This window comes from Podarcis liolepis (assembly GCF_965112155.1).
Source record: "Podarcis liolepis genome assembly, chromosome: 9".
Taxonomy (NCBI): Eukaryota; Metazoa; Chordata; class Lepidosauria; order Squamata; family Lacertidae; genus Podarcis; species Podarcis liolepis.
This window is the reverse complement of record NC_139564.1, coordinates 18875798-18897107: the sequence shown is the minus strand read 5'-3', so window position 1 is coordinate 18897107 and position 21310 is coordinate 18875798. Positions and strand designations below refer to the sequence as shown.

The window sequence follows — 21310 nt, the reverse complement described above, 5'->3', positions numbered from 1 at the left end:
CCCCATCTCATTAATCTAGTTTGTGAACCATGTCCCCCCCCCCAATAAGTTTCTTAGCATTTGATTCGACAGGCAGTATCTTGTCCTTGAAAAAAACAGTGGAAAAAATCAAATTCAGTTCCTGATCGCTGGCATAGTTTAGAATGTGTGAATGAGTTGTAGCGCCCCTTTGGCACACATACTCCCTTCCTTATCCTCCACAGCAGCCATGATTAATAGAAGCTTGTTGCGGTGTCCAATCCTGAAGAAGCAACGGATACTATTAACTATGGTTTTTTGAAACAAGCCAGCTTCAAACCATACCTTAGGAATCTGGGTTGTTTCAACAAACCATAGTTAAGATTAACCACAGAATGGATTCCACCATCACAACAAGCTGTGGCTAATATAAAATGGGGGGAGGGGAGAGAGAACCTAATTGAGGACAATATAGGACATGTGGGTAACAGGCAAGCCCAGGTTCTCTGCTGTTCATTTTCGTAACACTAAGCCATGGTTTAGCATTGCATTTAAAACACAGCCTATAAATGCGAAAACCATCCATGGAGTTAAAGATGGGGAAAACATAACATATGACTGATTATCAGCAGCAATTTAATTAGAAAAAGTAAACCAAGAACATATAACAGGACCAAAGGATTGGCAACAGTTTCAATTTGGAAATTAACAATTATTTCAATATAAGTATGGTAAAAGGATTTTAGTCACTGTGCCACATGGAACTAGCATATGAATGTTAGTGTGCCATGCTAGAACATAGGGCTCAAGCAAATAATCTTTCTGCCCTTTTAACTTAATTTCTATGCATGCCTTTTAAATAACCCAAATATGCTCTGTACAAATAAAACCTAGAATAGCTGGAATATAAACTTATAGTGGACATTGCTTATTTGTACAAGCAATTACTTTTCCATGTACTAAAATAAGATGGATGTGAAGAATCGCAGCTATTAAATGGAAGCCAGTTTTGCCCTTTCATCCTAGTTGAAGTATCTCAGCAACTGGGAGTAAAATGCCTTTCATTGCTTTTAATTACAGTGATATAAAGATGCCCAGGTATAACTAAGTATCATTCATCTTTCCCAATGAGTATTAAATATTTTTATTACTTATTCTTCTTCTCAGCTAATGAAACCATTTTTCTCCTTTCCACATTTCTCTTGCAGGAAATTAGAACGTTCCTTCTAATTAGTGTGCTTGGAATGCACATGGCCTAAAACTCATGGCAGCGCATTAAAGGCAGTTAACCACTCCCGGGTATGGTTTGCCTTTGAGGTAAGTCTTTAAAGAGCTAAATTTAAAAAGGGAGCACCTTCCACACACAATTTTTTTTAGAGTTGTTTTATCTGGAATTTATAACAGCTGTACTTGCCTTGTTTTCTTAAAATTCTGGAAAGTACGCTTGCAATCTGCTCAGTTCATATTCTTTTCCAATACCAAGCACTATTTCCCAAGCACTGCTGTCAATTCCCATGCTCTAATTGCAACCATACAAAGCTTCTAGCAAACATTCAAACTGTTCACTGTCATTGTTACAGCTGGCTTTAACTCCCTCCCAACTGAGATTGACAGGCACACTCCTTGCGGAACTTCAGGTGCATGACTAAGACTTTCTGTTTCAGCAGTCTTTTAAAGGCAGTGGAAGAAGAAGAAGAAGAAGAAGAAGAAGAAGAAGAAGAAGAAGAAGAAGAAGAAGAAGAAGAGGAGGAGGAGATGTTAGGATTTGATATCCCACTTTATCACTCCTTGAAGGAGTTTCAAAGCGGCTAACATTCTCCTTTCCCTTCCTCCCCCACAACAAACACTCTGTGAGGTGAGTGGGGCTGAGAGACTTCAAAGAAGTGTGACTGGCCCAAGGTCAACCAGCAGCTGCATGTGGAGGAGCAGGGAATCAAACCTGGTTCACCAGATTACAAGACTACTGCTCCTAACCACTACACCACACTGGTTCTTTGGTTTTATGTTTGTTTGTTTTTTTACTGTTTTGCTCCATTTTCTGAGCATTGTTTTTATGCATAACACTTAGAAATGCAAATAATAAAGCAACACAGAACTGTCTTAAACGATCAAACAAAATGTACCTGCTGCTGTGTACTCTATTGCATGTATACACTGTAAAAGAAAACATTGACCTGCACCAAATGCTATGGCGTATGTGTGCTATTCCTTCGCAGAAGAGATAACTGTCTAGGAAAATAGTCTTTCATAAGGTAGGCCAATGTAGTTTGCAAATGTTCAACACCAAGCATCTTTATTTTCGTTATTTGGGCTACTGCGATGTATTTTGATGGGATTCCAAGTACTGTACAAAGTGTCGCTGTAAATCAGGCATAGGCAAACTCGGCCCTCCAGATGTTTTGGGACTACACCTCCCACCATCCCTGACCATTGGTGCTGTTAGCTAGGGATGATGGGAGTTTTAGTCCCAAAACATCTGGAGGGCCGGGTTTGCCTATGCCTGCGGTAAATGCTTGCTTACTTGGATAACGCTGGAAGGAAAAGCGGCTATTTGTAAACCAAGAAATCTCCTTGAAATCTGTTTAAAGAGTGCTTTTCCATGGCAGAATGCCACATTCTGCTGTAAGGGATGCCTGCAAGTTAGCAACAGAAAACCTGTAATCAGTGGTTATATGGTTCAGGTGCGGTCAACAGCTCTTTAGTGAAAACAGAAAGAAGAGTGAAATGAAGCCTTAGTAGTAGTAATTCAAGACGCTGCCTGGTAAACCCATGATGAATGCTTAGAAGTGGATATTACCAGCAAAAGGGAATGCGTCAGTACCAAGCCTCCTCCCTGAAGTGCATCCACTTCTCTTATTGTCCCTCTGACCTCATCAATCTTGGCGTCTCCTCCTCAGCCCCCAAGCTCTGCCTGTCCATCACTTGAAGCCATTGGCTGGTCTGCTATGATGTCATAATGAAAATCGGCACCCTAGGTACCCCGGAACTGAGTGTTTAGGAGGTTATTCGAGAACTTAAAATTTGAATGCCATGGTCCTTAAGAGCTGCTCTGAGTAAGTTGAACTCCTCCTTCCCTGGCAGTACATCATGGCCTTTTCAGTGACCCCTTGGAGCAAAGTTGTTGAGCACAGATCCTTTTGCCAGCAAGTGACAGACAATACTTACAGCTTGTATATAGCAGAGGGCCCCAAACTGCTGTGTTAGCTGCAATTGAATTAGGAAACGAGTGTGGGGAGTACTATTTCAGCTCGGTCAGGACACACATTCTTTCGAAAACAAAAGATCCATCATCCAACTTTCGATAGCTTTCGCACATTAATTCTGCTGCTGTCAAGAAGAGCAGATTCCCAGCTATGGGAAAGAAATCCAGCAGCTTAATTCAAATGCCCCACGTGAATTCTCTAGTGAGCCCTCTGCTCACCCAGGGGCTTATGCCCAGGAAACCAACATGGCTTCCTTCTTCAATGCACCTATAGCTATGGCTCAAATCACCAGTGTTTTAACACAACTGGGGAATGAAACTTGTGCTTGCAAAGTAGCCAGTTAGTACAGCAGAATGCAAGATGTGACCAAATGTGATGGAATGAAACAATTCCCCTGAGGGAAGGGCTGGAAAAACAAACAAACCATTTTTTCAAGTCCAGACAGTCTAGAACTTGAGAATTCCTTCGCTTCTTGAAGGTTATTTATTTATTTAAAGGGTTTCTTCTCTGACCTTCATAATAAAATACCAGAGTGGATTTCAACAATGTAATCAGTTTTTGCTGTCCGTTTGCTGCCAAAACATCCTGCAGTTGTTCTGGGTGGGGAAGGTGTTGCTTTATATATATTTTATGAATTGTCTGTGTTTGTGTGAATGTTAAAAGCACAAAACCATTATAATATTAAGTATGTTTCAAGTTGCTTTGAGTTGCTCTGTGTTACAAGTTACCAAAGTTACAAGTTTATTTACATGCCAAATAAACAATATCAAAGAAAACCGTAACGAAGCAAAACCCAGACAAGATATAGAGGAAAGTCCCGCAAAAACCTTAAGTATCAAAAGGCCAGCACAACGAAGTGTGTCTTCAGAGTGCAATAAACACTGTGTAATGGAGATGCAGAGGAGAGAAGATACACGATTTAGGGGTGCCACAGAGAATGCCCTTTCCTGGGCCCCCATTCCCTGTACTTTAGGAGGCGGTGGAACTGCCATGAGGGTACCCTCTGCCAATCTTAACATCTGAGGAAGTGGGGTCTCTAGGGAAGGCTATGTCAGATATTTGGGGTCTAAGTCTTTTAGAGTTTTAAACATTGCCAGCTGTAAAAGAAACTATCATAGTGCTGGAGATCAGGCCAATCTTCCTCTGGATAGCCAGGTCCCAATGCAGAGTACAGTGGTACCTCTGGTTACGTACTTAATTCGTTCTGGAGGTCCGTTCTTAACCTAAAACTGTTCTTAACCTGAAGCACCACTTTAGCTAATGGGGCCTCCCACTGCTGCCACGTGGCCGCCGCACGATTTCTGTTCTCATCCTGAAGCAAAGTTCTTAACCCGAGGTAGTATTTCTGGGTTAGCGGAGTCTGTAACCTGAAACGTATGTAACCTGAAGCGTATGTAACCCGAGATACCACTGTACTTCAATCAGACATCATCATACCTATTAGGATTTAGTATTTTAGGTGTGAAGCGCTATTTCTCTCCCAAACTTTAGAATACTAGAAGCAAATACTTGTGCAATTTCATAGGTAGTTTTTTGCACTTTATATCCACCCATTTCCTAACTCCTTTGATTGCAGGAAAAAGAGGAGGATCAGTAAAATTATGTTTCACATTCCCATATCCAAGCTAGGATACCTGATTTCTCTCTCCCTCCCTTCCCTGGCTTCCTAGAGTTTCTTACAGATCAGTCTGATAGTTCAGATCCTGAACAGGACCTTGGTGCTTACAAAGTGGAGGTGTGGAACCTGTGGTTTTTGCAGATGTTCCTGGGCTGTAGCCATCCCTAACACAAAGCCAAAGAAACTACTAAGAGATTTGGCAAATGGCCAGAGATTAAACCCTGATGGAGCTTTTCTGTTATAATTTGCCATCAATTTTGATTTTAATTAATTCTTATGATGTTTTATAATGTTGCACTATTTTAGTGTTGTTAGCCGCCCTGAGCCCGGCTTCGGCTGGGTAGGGCGGGATATAAATAAAATTTATTATTATTATTATTATTAATTTGAAGTCCATGTAGCAAAAGTTGCTTCCCGTGGGTCATTCGGGAAATATTTTCTTGGTACAAAGTTTACTAGAGATATTAACACCTCCAACCCACTTGGAAATTTCTATGGGGTATTACACCATCCAGACTATGCAATGACTGAATATGCTACTTGCACCACTAAGCCAAACAACGAAAATATGGATTACAAACATCCAAATTTGAGAAGTGCTCTCACATTTTCAGGGGCATGACAGCTCTTTTGACTGCAACTAATTCCCTTCCATTTTCAGACATGTTCCTAGCCTAGTTAGCATGTCTCTTGTAAAGGTTACGTTACCAAGTCCATGGAAATGTGCCAGCACATTCCCTCAGGCAGAAAGCATGAGGAAACCTATCTGAAGATGCCTCCATCATACCTTCCTTTATTATCCCTGCCAGCTACTGTGCACTTATACACTGGACCTGTAACTACTGTATGGCTCTCCTTAAAAATGAACGCACTCAGACACCACAGTTCTATACATGCTTACTCAGAAGTTAAGTGCCATTCAGTTGAGCTTATTCCCTAGTAAATATTTTTAAACTGGGAATTGTGTGCAGTTTAAAATAAAGAGCTTGTTCACAATACAGCACATTTAGCTGTTAATCCACTTTCTCCCCATTCAAATGAGACCCAGGTACAGTGGTACCTCGGGTTAAGTGCTTAATTCATTCTGGAGGTCCATACTTAACCTGAAACTGTTCTTAACCTGAAGCACCACTTTAGCTAATGGGGTCTCCTGCTGCTGCCGCACCGCCAGAGCCCAATTTCTGTTCTCATCCTGAAGCCAAGTTCTTAACCTGAAGCACTATTTCTGGGTTAGCGGAGTCTGTAACCTGAAGCGTATGTAACCTGAAGCGTATGTAACCTGAGGTACCACTGTACTGTAGTCTACACCCACAAGTATTTGAGTTTGTATGTGTGGAGCAACTTCAGTTTTCCTCACTCATACCAGAAATGTTCCCTTTTGTGTTTACCACCACTTTCCAAATTTGGTGAATCTGCTGATTAAGTGCTGTACCAACAGGGCATGCACCTATTGTTGTTGTTATACTATTAATAATAATAATAATAATAATAATAATAATAATAATAATAATAATAATGTAACACTTTCTCCCGCTGACAGTTTACAGATAAAAACAAGAAATGCTGAGGGTTCCCACGACACTTGTCATTTCTGACTCCACCATCTTAGCAGCTAGTCCATCAATAAATTGCTCTTAAGCTTGTGAAATTTCCTAAAATCTTCTAGGCTGTATTTTCCACACTAGAACCCCATCATGGATTGGGTCACAGGAAAAATCTGGACTCCCGCTGTTACACTCACACCAAAATAAAAAAAATAAAAAAATGGTGTAAGGGTTTACATATCCTTCAACTGTTCCAATTTTTCTGGGACATTCCGGAATTACAGAAGTCATTGCAACTTCTGATTTGATCCTGGAATGTTTCGTTCCCCCCCCCCCTCCAGTGCTGCTGCTGTTGAGCTTGGGAAGGAAGATGAGTTGGTGGTGCAGCCAGCGCTGGCACTCACTGCAATGCTGCTGCATCAAGTGGCAGCACCACACACAAAAATACACACCCCAATTTTCATCAGAGTAATGTTGGAGAGTATGAGCTTCTACTGGAAACTGTATTCAAGTGTGTATTCAATGCAATCATCAACTAAAAGAAAAATATTTCATTAGGATCACAGTATATTATTTTACAGCTTGACAATGAGCCTTCAGCTTAAGTGCAGTGTTTTGCATGGTACTAAGCAGCTATTTTTAAGAAAGGAGTACCAACAAGACTAAATGTCACCAGGGATTACACCACCACCCAAAGCATTTGTATTATTTTAAGAAGTTAAGATAAATGCTGGCCAAACTGGCATTGTTTCCCTTTGTCATCTTCTCCCTATCCCAACAGGCAGAGCTTAAAATAAATGTACAAGGGCAATAGTGCCACGTTCTAAATTCTGTTTGGCAAATCCCAACGCTGGCTGAATGCTGTGCTAAAGGAGCTATGCATTAGGTAGACCGTCTGACTCATCTTTCCCAAGTGGGAGCAAAGGGGTGGAGAGAATGGGGAGCAGCAGACCTGGTATGATTTAACACATTTGCACACACCACTGCTATTCCATTGCTGTCTACACAATGTGATCCATGGTAAGCAGGCTTCCTTCCCTTCCCAAACATGCTCACAAAATCTTTCCACCTGTAGTTAGTAATAAAAGTTGCACACGCAGGCCTCTGGATTGTTGGAAATGTACCTAGTAGAAGAAGCACATGAAGTTTGGCTGAAGGAGTGAAGAGAATTTTCTCGAGTGACAGCAAAAGGTCTGATTTAGACTGTGTGCTTTTAGGACCAAGGCATTAAAAATGTTTAAACTGTGCCATTCTTAAAATTGGTGTTTTTGTTTTTTTTAAATTTAATAAAATTTGTATACAGGTTAAGTGCAAAATAAAACCTCTGGGTGATTTATAAACTCTTGTTGCTCCTCATAGGTGATTTCTATACAAACCATTCCGGGGGGCTGGGGATATCTATCTGTCTGCAACAGACTGAACAAGTAAGTAAACATCACTTAACTAGTGTAATCTGGACGAAGTAGGTTAAAACATGTGAAAAAAGGAGTAGTTTTCTGTAAATTCTTTAAGACAAGATTGAAGATATGGCCAACCCAAGACTTTGGGAACATGGAGAGTAACCAATAAAAAGATCTTTGTCTATGCCATAGTAAATTTTTATTTTCTGTGATGACAACACATTTTTAATGATTCACCATGGAAGAGGTATCAGTGTTGTTATTTAAGTGTGTGTGTGCGCGTGTGTGTGTGTGTCCCACTTGATTGTAATAAAACCTCAAAGTGGCTTGCAAAAACAAAAAAGAACAAGCGGTAACACAAAAATTTAATACACATGGGCTGCATTTGAATGCTAAGTTGTTTTTTTAAACCATGGTTTGTTGAAAGAAAGTAGGATGTGTTTCACAGAGAGCAAAATAATGGTGGTTTGTTTCACCTAATGTTGATTTTATTTTCTAAGATACTCTTACCTGATACCTCTGTAGTTATGCAAGTTTCTGAGGCAGTGTGCAACAAAACAAAACAAAAACCCATGAACAGTGAGTTCTGATGTAACTAGAAACCATGGTTATCACAAGCCAAAATTTGTAAGTCAGCTTCAAACCATTGTTTCATACTCTGGTTGACTAGACATAAACAAACTATAGCTAATTGTCCAGAGTAGGTTAAAAAAAACAAAACCACTGCTAAGGTAAACAAACCATGATTCAGCATTACATGTGAACCAGGCTATGTTGTCCAAGACATGCCAATTACTGGTTACAAGTTAAGAAAATATCACAACATTCCATTTTAAAACTTGTGGCACAAAGACCACATGTAGCACTGCATATTTTGGAGAGCTTCAGAAGTGGTTTTGCAAGACGTTTACCTCAGACTTTTCTCTAACCTTTAGTAACTAATTTCAAAAAGCAGCCTTTTATCAAAAGCCTGATGACAAAAGCTCACCTTTAGAATGTAATCCAGTAAGAATTCCAGTTCCCTGAGGTAAGAACGACAGAGCTTGCCAGGCAAGAGGGAGGAGCGGTAACTAATGAATGCCAGCCTCACCAATTAGTCTGTACAAAGAGGCATGTACATTCTAGCACAGACTTTACCTTAACTAAATCTGTTCGGCACAGTACAATATATTTCAGAAGGTTGTAGCAATTAGGTTGTAGTAACAAATAGTTTTTCTTTTAAAAGATGGTTTCACCATTCTAGATAGCTATGCAGAGGCCCATTGAATGCCCTGAGAATACCCAATCCTGCAGTACAGTTGATGTTACGGAGGTGTGGACCTGATCTGTAATCTGGGTGCAGTAACATTAGGATCATTATGTCTGTGCAAAGCATTCCCTCCCGCAAAAAAAAAAAAAAAAAAGCTGTACAGAGCATATGAAATAAGTATACAGTTTATACAGTTCCTCAGCTATTTTGAAGGCCTAAACTCTGAGGAGGCATCCATTGCACCAGAAGATCAACGACATCACCTGGGAAAGGGATGTGTGCAGACACCCATGTGTGCATTACAGTATGTGCCAGGTTTTTTTCCTGCAAGTTAAGTAGATTTAGATATTTACACAGCTGGTATAATTTTTGCTATTTCAGTTTTTACAAATAATTCAGCTTGGGTGTCTCCCCCATCCCCATCCCAAATCTTGGATTTCTGTTATGCATTTGTTAGGGGAGGAGATGAAGTAAACTAGAATTACAGCACTGTGCAACATCTGAAACTCTTATCATAAGCCTTCAAGTACATGAGGTTCCACAATGAAGGACAGTGTAAAATGGGGGTGGGGGAGAAGAGGAAGGAAGGGAACAGGCTAGACCACCCCTTCAGCTGCTATGGCTCTTTTGAAAATTGCATTCCAGATGACTGAACGTCAATCATCAAGGAAATAAAGGCAGCTACTGTATTAGGATGTCAGGTGAATCAAGTCTTTACGTCATTGCTGCAAGTCTGGTGGCTAAATACGGGAACAGAGTCGCTTTGGAATGGCTAATCCTGCATTCCACAGCTAACTGGAGAAGAGATGCTTTCGCTTCATAATAGGAAGTAGTCTTGCCTGCCTGTGAAAGAGAATTGGAACATTGCTGTCATGGGTCAGCAGTTTCACTTCTATGGGACTTAACAAGGATGTTACATATTGAGAGGTTTGTTTGTTTTTTGAAGGGGAAGCCATTTGGCATTTCAGAAATAAGAATGCTTAGTGCTGTCATTTGGTGCACTTAGCAAGTTAATCATTGGGCAGTAACTGGATGGCTCAATGGCAATCACTAAATATACAAAGTATCTCGGGTATTGTCTGGGATGCAAAATGTTCTCATTTCAAAGGTTTTTATGAGAAATTCACAAACATAAAAAAAGTTGGGAGTTTTGGAAGAGCTGGGGATTAGGATTAGGGGTCTGCCTTATTAAAGGTAGAGAATGAAGGATTTGGCATCCCATGGTAAATGGGATAGTGGTTGTTGGTATATGCACATCAATTTTCAAAATCTAAACACCAGATATGATTACTGTACTAACAAAGGAGAGCCATGGGGCTCAAAACAAGTGTTAGTTCTACATGGAGTAAACCCACTGAAATTGATAGCCAGGGCTAACTTTGAGCCATTAATTTCAATGGCTCTACCCTGAGTTGGATACAACCCTGCATTTTGGATGTTGCAAAATAGGCTAATCTTTGTTACAGATAAAGTTTATAAATGCAAAGGCACAACAGCTTTTACAATATGTTGGCAAGTGCCTTACAAGACTGCTGTGAAATGTTATTACCATTCTGTTATGATGAATTCCACATTGCTTCCACCTGATAGTTTTGCATATCCTGTCAAAATAGCTGACTTTTTCACCTCCCTTCCAGCTTTCAGCATTCCATCTCTATCCAACACGATTGCTTTTGAACTTCACTACGGGGCTTAGCTGTGTCAAATTCATTTTACTTGCAGGATGCTTTGAGGTTTTTAAAACTGTGAGCACAGGGCAAAGTGCTGTCTGCCGAGGGTTAAACATAGCTGGAATCAAGAATTCTGCCCCTTGTGTTTATTTAAAGTTTTAGGAATTCCGAAGTATAGCAAATTCCACAAAATTGCATTCATCTGGGAAACTAATTCACATCAACTTTTGCCAGCCCCTCAAGGGAAATGTAGTACCTGACAGTATACTCACTGGCATTAAAAAGAGAGAGAGACAGGAGGAAATAGCCAGTTAGTTAATACTGTGCTCATCGTGCAACTAGCATTTTAAACCAAATCAGGCAGAATAAAAATAGAAAAATAACTCAATGAATTCTGACGTAAATAAATCCTATTCCTGAACCAAAACCAGAATCAAAACCCTAAGCTATTAACTTTATAGACTATTTAAGGCAAAAGAGATCAACTATTAGGAACTCTAGCAACTTATCATATCATGAGCCTAAGTACTTCAAAGCGAGTGACATCAAGGAGGCTTGCTTCCAAATGCAGGATTAAAGCATCCCTTCATCTGGCAAGTCAAGAAATTTAAACTGGGCAATTGCTACTATCTGCATTTTAGATAGCCAAAATTCCTTTGCATGACTGTTGACTGTATTCTGGGGTACACCCTCCAAACACATATATGATCCCAACATGATCCTAGTGTCATAGAATCAGCCACAACGAAAAACCATTGTGTTAAATTACAACCCTTCTGCAGAAGTGAAACTTCTCAATACCATTCTTTTTAACATGCCATAACTTTTATTGGCACACAGTCTCCTGCAGATAGTTTATGTTGTTGCGGTCTACAGTTTGAGTAGATGCAGGAATTCATTAAGAAAGAAGTGGGAGAAACGTACAGCGAATACTACATATCATTTTACTGATATCTTTTAAGTTAATGAAGCTGGAAAGAAGAAGCAGAAAACAGAAGTCCTAAATGTAATAAAGAGGAACAGCTCCTCTCTGAAAGCAGAAAACAAAGTGTAGAGGAGAAAACAAGAGGAATTTGTCCTTTAAAATAAGAGGTCATTGATTCACCCTTCTAATTTCCCCTGAAAGTGTTTGAGCATCTCTTGAACTTTTGGGAAGGGGGTAGTTTATGAATAGCCATTTAGCAGTTCATAAATGGAAATGACAAAAAATGTCAGCCGCAATCTTATCAGTGTAGCTCCTCCCACTCTTAGCTTCTTTTAAAGATTACCTTTCTGAGAACACTCTCCTGCCCCCCTTCTTGATAACATGGAAGAGACACAAAGCTAGACATCATCATCATCATAGTTACATCTCCAATAGCTTCATTCCCCCAAATACATACATTTGTCCCCACCCTATGCACAGTTTAGATTAATATTTTTAGCGGAGCAGGCATACTATACGGTTTACACAGAAGAAATGATTGATGAAGACTGGAATAACCAGGTACTTAGGATTGCATGCACATGATTGTGCTTAATATTGAGACTATGGTTTGTAAGGAAAGGGAAAAAAACATGAGGAGGATTGCTATAGGAAATATGAGAAGGATCACTATGGTGACAAGCTCCCCTATAGGCTCTTCTCCAAATTAACGCTAAAACAAAAGATGCCAAGTACATTCCACACAAATTAGTGTAATGGAACACTGATGCTCTTTTTTGTTTATAAAGACAACCAAATTTTCAGTGGGAGTTGGGGAGAGAAGGGAAATAGTTTGAACTGTGGTTGGTGGGTCTGCGTAACCCTTTTCCCATGACTATTATTGCTTTGCTCAAATTTCTTCAGTACCAAAATGTTTGTTTTTTAAAAGAAGCTTTCAATTGGCATTCTGTTTCACATTACGTATAAGAAAGAGATGGGTGCATGGAAAGGGGGATGGGGAGTGACTTATATAACTGCAGCACTCTATATACTTTCTATTACAGGTCTCTCCAGAAGAAAAGTTGTAAAAATATCATCCCCATTCAACTCAACTGGAAATAGATGTACCGTTTAATACATTTATTTTCAGTAGCTTATAAAATAATTTATCCAAGTGTGTGTTAAATGACTTGGAGTTGAAGTCTGTCCAAAAAATTGCATCTGGTTTCCATCCGTTCTCATGGGAAACAAGTCTGTACTTCAACTGAAAAAGAAAAAAAATCAAATACCAGGGAGCAAAATAATAATAATAATAATCCTACAAAGCCATTGGGGAAGTTAGGGTGCTGTGAAAGATGGTTATAGACATGCTCACAACCTTAAATAGATTTCATGTGCCTGATGATGAGAACAAACTAAACCATAAACAAAGCAAATTATTTAGCAGAAAGCGTTCACAAGAACACTCCCTGTGCCAGTTTCCTACTTCACTGAATCCCTGATTTTTCAGTTCCACTCTTATCTTATCAACCTGATGTGAGAAGGCTTCAGGATTGGGAATATGTCATTGCTGTGTTCTGTTCAAAACATGGTACACTCTTGATGCTAATAAAGATAGTACCAGTAGCTGCAGCAGCTGCTGAAAACATTGTCAACATCCCCCTTCACTTTTAGAGTACCATTCTAACAGTTCAAAGTGTTAAAAAGAAAGAGGATGGAACTTGTGCATTTTAACAGGCAACTGCTGGAATATATCTGACAGAGGGAGCAGTTTAGGAATGTTCACACCAATTCACGCCTTTGATGAAAGTGCTGTCTGCTGTTATTTCGGCATAAACCGAAATCTCTGGCATACGCTGCAGTCATTTACCTGTTTTCTAGTAACAGCATAACAGAAGCTGCCTTGAAACTGTATGCTTATTAAAGGGGTCTACACATGATGCAGGTGGCGCTGTGGTATAAGCCACAGAGCCTAGGGCTTGTTGATCAGAAGGTCGGCAGTTCGAATCCCCGCGACAGGGTGAGCTCCCGTTGTTCAGTCCCTGCTCCTGCCAACCTAGCAGTCTGAAAGCATGTCAAGGTGCAAGTAGATAAATAGGTACCACTCCGTCAGGAAGGTAAACGACGCTTCTGTGCGCTGCTCCAGTTCGCCAGAAGCAGCTTAGTCATGCTGGCCACATGACCTGGAAGCTGTCTGTGGACAAAACGCAGGCTCCTTTGGCCAGTAAAGTGAGATGAGCACCGCAACCCCAAAATCGTCCGCGACTGGACTTAATGGTCAGGGGTCCCTTTACCTTTACACATGATAAAGAGGAAACAATGCTGTGTGCACAGCCCTGCTTTCAAAGTCTGGAGCCCCCAAAGTCATTGATGGAACCAAGAGCAGAAACCTACATGCATAGAGATGCATCATGCAGGGCCCCAGTTTACCTAGAGCTTTACGCCTAAAGGCTTCCTATTTGGGGACATCTACATGCATGGTGTCTACATTGGGACATTGGTTCAGTGACAAGATCAGGACAATGGCAAGCTTCTTCTTCAACACATGAGGTCTCATTCATAACATATGAAGTGAGCTACAGACTTCTACAGCTCTTACTATACAGCAGACATGAGGGCCAAAAGGAGTGCCCCCAGGCATCTATCTGGATACAGCATATCCTGGAACCCTAAGTATCCTTTCTACTAACCATTTCCAGGGGTTAGTTTATTACAGCAAATATATTAGTCTTGTGGCACCCTAAGGACTGAAAAAATTGTTATAGTGTAGGCTTTCATGGACTACAGACTATTTCATAAGATGCAAAAAGTGTAATCCTAAACTGACAGATTTATATGCACATGGGTGTAGATAAATATATGTACAATAAGTGGAGGAAAGAGGGAAATGAAATGAAGACGACTGAGACAATTCAGGCTTGAATGAATATAAAAGAATTTCAATGACCATTCACAAAGCAGTGTTGCCAATAACACGAACTTCCTGACAAAGAACAGCAATTCACTCATCTGATTAAGTGGGTTCCAGCACTCAAAACCTTGCACCATAGTAAAATTTGAGGTGCCACAAAACTTTTGTTGCTTCTGCTAGTAACCATGGCAGTAGGAAAATATGTGATAGGCATTGGTACTGAGACAACACTGTCTAATGTTTCCGGGATCCAAAGAGGATTAGAAACAGATGGAGAATATGGGACTGGAAACTGGCACAAACCCACAAGACAGCATTCCCCCTTAAACAATGCTAAGATACCAAGTCTGGTACCAAAGGACAATTTATTTGATCTTTGCTCGCCTAATCCTGTGATAAGCTGACTTTGCCTCCAGCTGTCAGGTAGCAGACACTAGTGACTCATATCCTGTATGGAAGCTGAAACACTAACTCATTCACTATCGGAATAACTCAGTGGAAAGCTCCAAGGATCTTCCAATTTAAGTACCAAATAAAGGCTAAAAACCAGGATTGCTGCCACATTCCACTCCCCATATTGCCCTATTACTGCTCCACACACTTCCTTCCCCACCCCCAAACTCTGATGAGGAAATCATTCTTGCAAATCTGTCATATGCAAAAACACGTGCACATATAAAAACAAAAGCAAAACAACATAAAAAACAGCAGTAATTCAACTTGTAGAATATCAGTTTCAAATCCAAAACAGGTAACCAGCTGGGATAGCCATCTTCACTGAGAAGCCACAAGGATTCTCAGTGAAGATGGCTATCCCAGCTGGTTATAAAGGCTCAACAAACACCTAAAAGATAACAAAGATAGTGGTTGTCTCATACAAAAAGGAAGGTCCCACCACATTCAAGGTCCATTTCTGGAGGATGCTCTCTCCTGCAGAACAAATAAACTGTTTACAGTGACAAGTACCGGATGATATTTTAGTTTAATATAAACCCTGCCTGAATGATGCACTCTAAAATCTAATTTCCAGGTGTACAGGATGAACTATAGTCAACTCAGTGATGAAGAGGGGAGATGCTCTCAGGTTTCTATTTTTTAGGTACTGTTCATATTCCAAGGCTGAAGCTTCCTTACTGAGAAGTGGTCCTAGGCTGAGCTCCAAGTTAAAACTCTGGTTTTCTATCACCACTATCATTCCTCCCTAAATCAAATCATTGGATGGAAACACACACAGAGGACACTGACACTTACAAGCAATAGGTAATGCAATCAAACGTTTTTGTCAGGTCTCATACTTGGACACAGAAGCAGATTTAGATTTTTTTGGGGGGGTAGTGGTTTTGATAATGATAGTTCATTCTCTATAGGTTCAGAGTATACTAGTTCATTGCCTTTAGGACATAAAAACAAAGACAAGATACAAGGTTTCAAAGGAAGTATAAGGAGGAAAGGTTACAAATATCACTAAGTTAGGTGAAATTTTAGCTCTGTATTAGCAAGCTAAAAGCTCAGGAGATGTTTATCTACAGGGTGATCTGACAGGTTTTTTGTCATACAAATACACCCAACCATTTTAGTAAAATAATAATAATAAATTAATGATGCCCCTTCAAGCTACATAACTCAATTACATCGCAAAACATCAAAGGATGCCATCAAGCAAAGGTTGATATACATGCATTCCAACATACAAAAAGAACAATGTGTGGGTTTTCCTTAGAAGTAAGAGTTATTACATTTTTAAAAAAAAAAAAAGCATTTACCTTTGCAGATTCATAGTCAGTTTGCCTGAACAGGTCTTGATCTTGTTTTGTGCTTCCAGGTGAGTCATGCCATCGGCACTTATCCCATCGATACTGAGAACAACGTCACCTATTCCCACGTTTGCATTAGCCGCTTTGCCTCCATCACTCAACTGCAAGGTAACAAATGCAAAGATATAAGTATTAGTTTTTTTAGAAAATTACCACCCAAGAGCATCAGAGTTTGTGAAGTTTCTAAGTGGTCATTCAAAAACCAAATGTTACAAACGTTCTTACAATAAGAATTCATTGTAAGGATCAAGTCACGCGATCCCAGCAGGGCATGGTGGCCTCTAGAAAAGAGCATTCAGTCCGTACTTTAAAGTCCAGCTCCAACAGTAATTGATGGAGGGGAAGGATTATTTGATTATTTGACCACTGGCAATGTTCACTTAAGTCATGTTGTGCTACAACCATACAATGATCAGTACAGAACACTAACAAGTCATAGAATTATAGAATTGTAGTGTTGGAATGGACTGTGAGGGTTGTCTAGACCAACACCCTACAATGCAGGAAATTTTTTGCCCAACGTGGGACTCATACCTGCGACCCTGAGGTCAAGAATCTCATGCTCTACAACTATACTGTCTGTAGTACTCAGCATAGGTTCTCTCATGGCAGCAATGTGCTGGTAGGACTGTGTGATTCAAAACAAAGCCCCTCCTCATCTTGAGGACCATGCCTCCAAGTGCAACTTTAGTACTATAGACCTAGAGTTGTTAGCAAATAGATCTAGGGAAATCGGCATCACCAGTCCACATGAAATTGGGAATGGGAAGCCATCCATAAAGTTGTCAGCGGAGAACAGATTAGAGAGGGCCTTGTGAATACACACCCAACTCCCTGGACCAATTAGGAAACATGCCTGCACATGCCCAGGGCAGGTCAATCATCTTCACTGAAACCAGTAGTGAAAACCAGAAACTTCTTGCATCTCTTTAGAGAGGTCACTCTCATGTTGTGAGCATTGCATCTAGAACTGTAGATCCTTTTTCATTCAACGTGACAAGGTTATTCATGAGTTATAAGTGAAGAAGTAGCACTACAAAATGACATACAAAACTGAAAGTGAGATAAGTGGATCCAGAAACTTGATCAAAGCTGCCGCCATCATCAGCGCAAAGTATGGGTGTGCATGCATGATCTCTGCATTGATTATGTAAATGGAAGCCCAAACAATATTCTAGGCAGTTCCAGGCAGCAGCCTTCGTACTCTATTATATTACATCAGACATGGGAAACAATGCTTTCTGAGAATACAAGTGGGAGGCAACTAAAATAGGCCCAAAAACTCCTTATATCTAACAACCTAGGAGTTTAAGAAATGTTAATATGAAAGAAGTTCGTGGAAGGAAAGTTTCTCACCCACCTCTGTAGCCCCCTTTGTCCACCGAAACATTTCTTTGGAAAATTGGGAGTCTCTTGAAAAATGTAGGATGGTATTGGAAACAGCGTATAGGAGACTTTCCTTCCAGTGACCTACTTCAAGTTAACTTATCTTAGGATTCACGCCCAATTTTGTTTTCTGTGTGTGACTTAGTTGAGTAACACCTGTACTACTAAAAGCTGACTGATACAAATCAGCAAATGCTCAATTTAAAAAACACCTCTTTTAACAGACACCGAAATGTTGTTATGGTTGGCGCCTTGTGAGGGTGGGGATGCTAAAGGCTGAATAAACAGAAGAGAAGTCCTTCTCGGTGACCACCTCAAGATGTACAGGTGAAGGCAATGGAGCAACCAGGAGGGCATGCTCTGTAGAGCTCAATAATTACAGATCACATTTAAAAATGCAGATCTTGCAGTAATAATATGCTTCAAGAATCTGACTGCAAGGAAACAAATTTTAGTAGATCGTTGCAAATGCTATCAATTGATGTTGTGCAGAAAGGCTTCTGTCAGCAAAATAGGATGAGACCTAATTCTCAGTGGTGTCCCTTCCCCTATGCATCCTCCTCCCCTCAATCTCCTCTGCATTAACCGCCCCCCCCCCAAAAACACACCTCTGGAGCAGATTTAGGGGCTGTGGGGACTGTGTGGGGGGGGGAGGGATTCACCAAAAATTGTCCCCTCCTTATTCCACTGTTTTCTGAGCAACAACCCAACATACAACCCTTTTTACTCTTTTATTTTGATCAAAATTCATTTTAAGGTATATACTGTACAGTGGTGCCTCGCAAGACGAAAATAATCCGTTCCGCGAGTCTCTTCGTCTAGCGGTATTTTCGTCTTGCGAAGCAACCCTATTAGCGGCTTAGCGGATTAGCGCTATTAGCGGTTTAGCGGCTATTAAAGGCTTAGCAGCTTAGCGGCTAAAATGCTATTAGCGGCTTAGCGGCTTAGAAAAAGGGGGGAGGAAAGCGAAAAAAATCGCAAGACTCGCAAAACACTTTCGTCTTGCGAAGCAAGCCCATAGGGAAATTTGTCTTGCAAAGCGCATCGAAAAACGGAAAACCCTTTCGTCTAGCGGGTTTTTCATCTTGCGAGGCATTCGTCTTGCGGGGCACCACTGTATTGGTATTATTAGGCAGCAACAGCCAGAGAGAACCTCAACATTAAGTCGAAATCCATGCCCTTTAACTCAACTATTTAACATTTTAAAATTTAGATCAAATTAACCGGCAAGGGAAAAATCAGCATCTCTTGCTTGAAGAGAATGAAAATAGTTCAGTAATTATTCAGCAGCAAGTGAATGAATAGAACCGCCACTGGGAACATGAATAAAATCTTAAAAGAATATAAAGATGGAAAGAGCAAGTTATCCTTTCCATTCAGCCTGCCAATGTAGGATTATTCCCTTCTGTATGTTCGCATATGCTTCTGTTCTGCCAAGTTTCAAGTGTCTCACGGCATGGAGCTTCCATACCTTTCTCTAATAATTTATTGCACTGCTGTACTGCTACATAGACCTCACTGTTGATAAATTAATTACCCCTGCCCCATTCACATAAAGAGCATTCGGTCTTGGAGGGGAGAAATTTCCATTGCTCGCATTTCCAACCATTACTTCCCAGCTATTAACCATAACTCAACTCACAAATGATAAATCAGTCTCACTTTTGGGTTTCTGCTCTTGCCAATTCCTTTCAAATATAGCAATGCTAAATGAAAATGTTAATCTCTGTCATTTGATTTCTTCTATTCAGCCTTGCGAATAAATGCCGTTTCTCTTAATTATTTTATGACTGCATTTTTGTGCACACATGAACAAACTTCTTTAAGAGTTTAAGCTGCTGTGAGCAAGTAGAAATGCCCCCACAGTGCAAAAGAGGAACACGCTTCCCTTGTATGTCATACAGACACTTTCTGTATTGTCTTTCAGGCACCAATTGAAGTTGTCCCTCTTTCAACAAACCCTCTAAGTAGATAATTTTTATCCCAGTTGGTAATAGTATTGAATTTGAATTGATTTAATAAGTGTGTTGTTTCAACACACACACACAGCAGTACACACACACACATTCCTACATGCAATCACTTTAGTAGTTTTTATATGTGCAATTATTCTGTGCATGTTTTCCTTGTAGAGTTTTGGAAGTTTCATAAATGAAACAAACAAACAAACAAACAACTGATTTGTGCAAGAAACCTGAACATGGCCATTCTCCATATTGCTGGTCACATCTAAATGCCTTTAACCACATGCACTGCTCCATCCATATCCATTAGTGCCCACAGAGGCAGCACCATCACACTAATGTTATGTGGGAATGAGCCAGTTCATACAAGTGCATTGCAGCCTTTCAACCAGCAAACACACCCTGCATTAATCACATGAGGTACTCCTCTTCTTATTTCCTGAGAAACTTTCCAATAGCACCTCTCTCATAATACAGCAGAAGGGTGGAGTTGTCGCTATGCCTTGGCTTTTATCCTGTGTCATAACACTTAATCAGCTCTATTCGCAGGAATCTCCCCACACATATCTTCTGTCATGCAATGACTCCCAGGTCTAAGCTTGGACTCTATCAGAAAAAAAAGCTCTTTCAGCTTTTGGGGTTGCTTGCTAGAAGCTGACCCATGCCACACTTTTTTCTCTGTGTCGCCCGTCCTGTTCCATGGGACTATATTCTTTAACTGTTGCAAGTGCAACAGCAAGCTAAGCTAGCTCAGCTTCCAGTTCTGGAGGGCAGGAAAGGCAAAACAGACATAGTAATAGAATAAATTTATTATTTGTACCCCGCCCATCTGGCAGGGTTTCCCCAGCCACTCTGGGCAGCTTCCAACAAAGATTAAAAATACATTAAACTATCACACATTAAAAACTTCCTTGAACAGGGCTGCCTTCAGATGTCTTCTAAATGTCAGGTAGTTGTTTATCTCTTTGACATCTGATGGGAGGGCGTTCCACAAGGCGGGCGCCACTACCGAGAAGGCCCTCTGCCTGGTTCCCTGTAGCTTTGCTTCTTACAGTGAGGGAACTGCCAGAAGGCACTCAGCGCTGGACCTCAGCATCCAGGCAGAATGATGGGGGTGGAGATGCTCCTTCAGGTATACTGGGCTAAGGCCATTTAGGGATTTAAAGGTCAGCATCAACACTTTGAATTGTGCTCGGAAACGTACTGGGAGCCAATGTAGGTCTTTCAAGACCGGTGTTATATGGTCGCGGCGGCCGACCCCAGTCACCAGTCTAGCTGCCGCATTCTGGATTAGTTGTAGGTTCCGGGTCACTTTCATAAACTAGGGGAACAAAGCCTTCATAAGAGTCAGAATTGTAGAATGGTAGAGCATGAGACTTCTAATCTCAGAGTTGCTGGTTTTAGCCCCATGTTGGGTGAAATATTCCTACATTGCAGGGGGTTGAAATAGATGACCCTTGTGGCCCCTTCTAACTCTACAAGGGGCCACAAGGGTCATCTAGTTCAACCCCCTGCAATGTAGGAATATTTCACCCAACGTAGGGCTAAAACCAACGACCCTGAGATTAGAAGTCTCATGCTCTACCAACGGAGCTATCTTTCATTTGTCCCTGTTAATGCCTCTTTGGCTGTCTGGATGGAGAGTTGTGTGTCTTCAAGAAGGGTAGAGATAACTGTGAAACAACCTCT

General features: G+C 40.7%; 1 protein-coding gene across 5 annotated transcripts in view; it reads right to left on the bottom strand.

Annotated features, from left to right (window-relative positions):
• Nucleotides 1-21310, bottom strand: part of PDLIM5 (PDZ and LIM domain 5) — a 123239-nt gene that overhangs the window by 67413 nt on the left and 34516 nt on the right. For all 5 annotated transcript variants that reach the window (XM_083458659.1, XM_083458661.1, XM_083458662.1 and 2 more), the window contains exon 3: nucleotides 16221-16372. In XM_083458659.1, the coding sequence (XP_083314785.1) occupies nucleotides 16221-16372 (152 nt within the window). The remainder of the gene's footprint in view (nucleotides 1-16220; nucleotides 16373-21310) is intronic.